Here is a 1,269-nt window from a genome sequence, read left to right on the forward strand (position 1 = left end):
CAAACCCTTGACTAAAGTAGGATAGCTCAAAAGAGAGTCCAGAGGCTTGGGCTTTGTCAGTCTGTCTTTACATAATTGTGGGCAATACAGTAGCACAAGTAGAGTGCCACCACATTGTCTGCCCCCAAAGAAGCACTAGAATCAGGGAGTTCTATATTTTTCTTCCACCAGCTCTTCTCTGAGGACCTAGACACACATACCTGTGAATGATGAATGGGGTTGTTTCATTTTAAACTACAATGCTTTTGGGAGATTGCAAGAAGACTTAATGTAGGAGATAACTTTAGGGTGGGGACTTGAAGGATGAAAATATAAAAAAAAATAATGGAAAAGATATAGTCAATCTTCTAAAAATTTCAAAGAACCCAGAAAATTTTAATGTGGGTAAGACTTTTTTTTAATGTTTCTTTCTTTATTTTGAGAGAGAGAGAGAGAGAGACAGAGAGAGAGAGAGAGAAGGGGAGGGACAAAAAAGAGAGGGAGACAGAGAATCCCAAGAGGTTCCACACAGTCAGCACAGAGCCCAATGTGGGGCTCAAAATCATGAACCATGAGCTCATGACCTGGGCCCAAATCAAGAGTTGGACGCTTAAGTGATTGAACCACCCAGGCGCCCTGGTAAGATTTTTAAAAAATAATTTTAGTTTGGTTCTCTGGACTCAGACCTAGTTTGCATCGACATGGTTAAGTGCACCAAGAAGATCAGAATCATCAGTAAATACGGGACGTATTATGATGCTTTCCTCAGAAAAATGATGAAGAAGATTGAAATAAGCCAGTATGCCAACTACACTTGCATCTTCTGGGGCAAAACCAAGATGAAACGATGAGCTGTGGGGACTAGCATTGTAGTTCCTGCATGAAAACCATAGCCGGTGGTACCTGGACCTACAATACCACTTCTGCTGTCATAGTCATTGGAAGAATGAAGGAGTTGAAAGACCAGTAGAAGCTCCACCATTTGAAACTTTGCCAGCCTATAATAAATGATTTAGTTTATTTTTTAATGTTTAGTTTTTTCATTTTTATATGAAATTTATTGTCAATTCGTTTCCATTAAACACCAAGTGGTCATCCCAAAAGCATCCCTCCTCAATACCCATCAACCACCCTCCCCTCCCTCCCTCACCCCATCAACCCTCAGTTTGTTCTCAGTTTTGAAGAGTCTCTTATGCTTTGGTTCTCTCCCTCTCTAACCTCTTTTTTTTTTCTTCCCCTCCCCCATGGACTTCTGTTAAGTTTCTCAGGATCCACATAAGAGTGAAAACA

General features: G+C 40.6%; 1 protein-coding gene across 1 annotated transcript; it reads left to right on the forward strand.

Annotated features, from left to right (window-relative positions):
- The first annotated feature begins 680 nt into the window (after positions 1-680).
- Positions 681-949, forward strand: LOC125157671 (60S ribosomal protein L37a-like). Its single transcript, XM_047844610.1, is given in 2 exon segments — positions 681-840; positions 843-949. Coding segments are annotated over 2 exon segments (267 nt in total).
- Positions 950-1,269: the final 320 nt, after the last annotated feature.

This window comes from Prionailurus viverrinus, chromosome X, assembly GCF_022837055.1.
Source record: "Prionailurus viverrinus isolate Anna chromosome X, UM_Priviv_1.0, whole genome shotgun sequence".
Taxonomy (NCBI): Eukaryota; Metazoa; Chordata; class Mammalia; order Carnivora; family Felidae; genus Prionailurus; species Prionailurus viverrinus.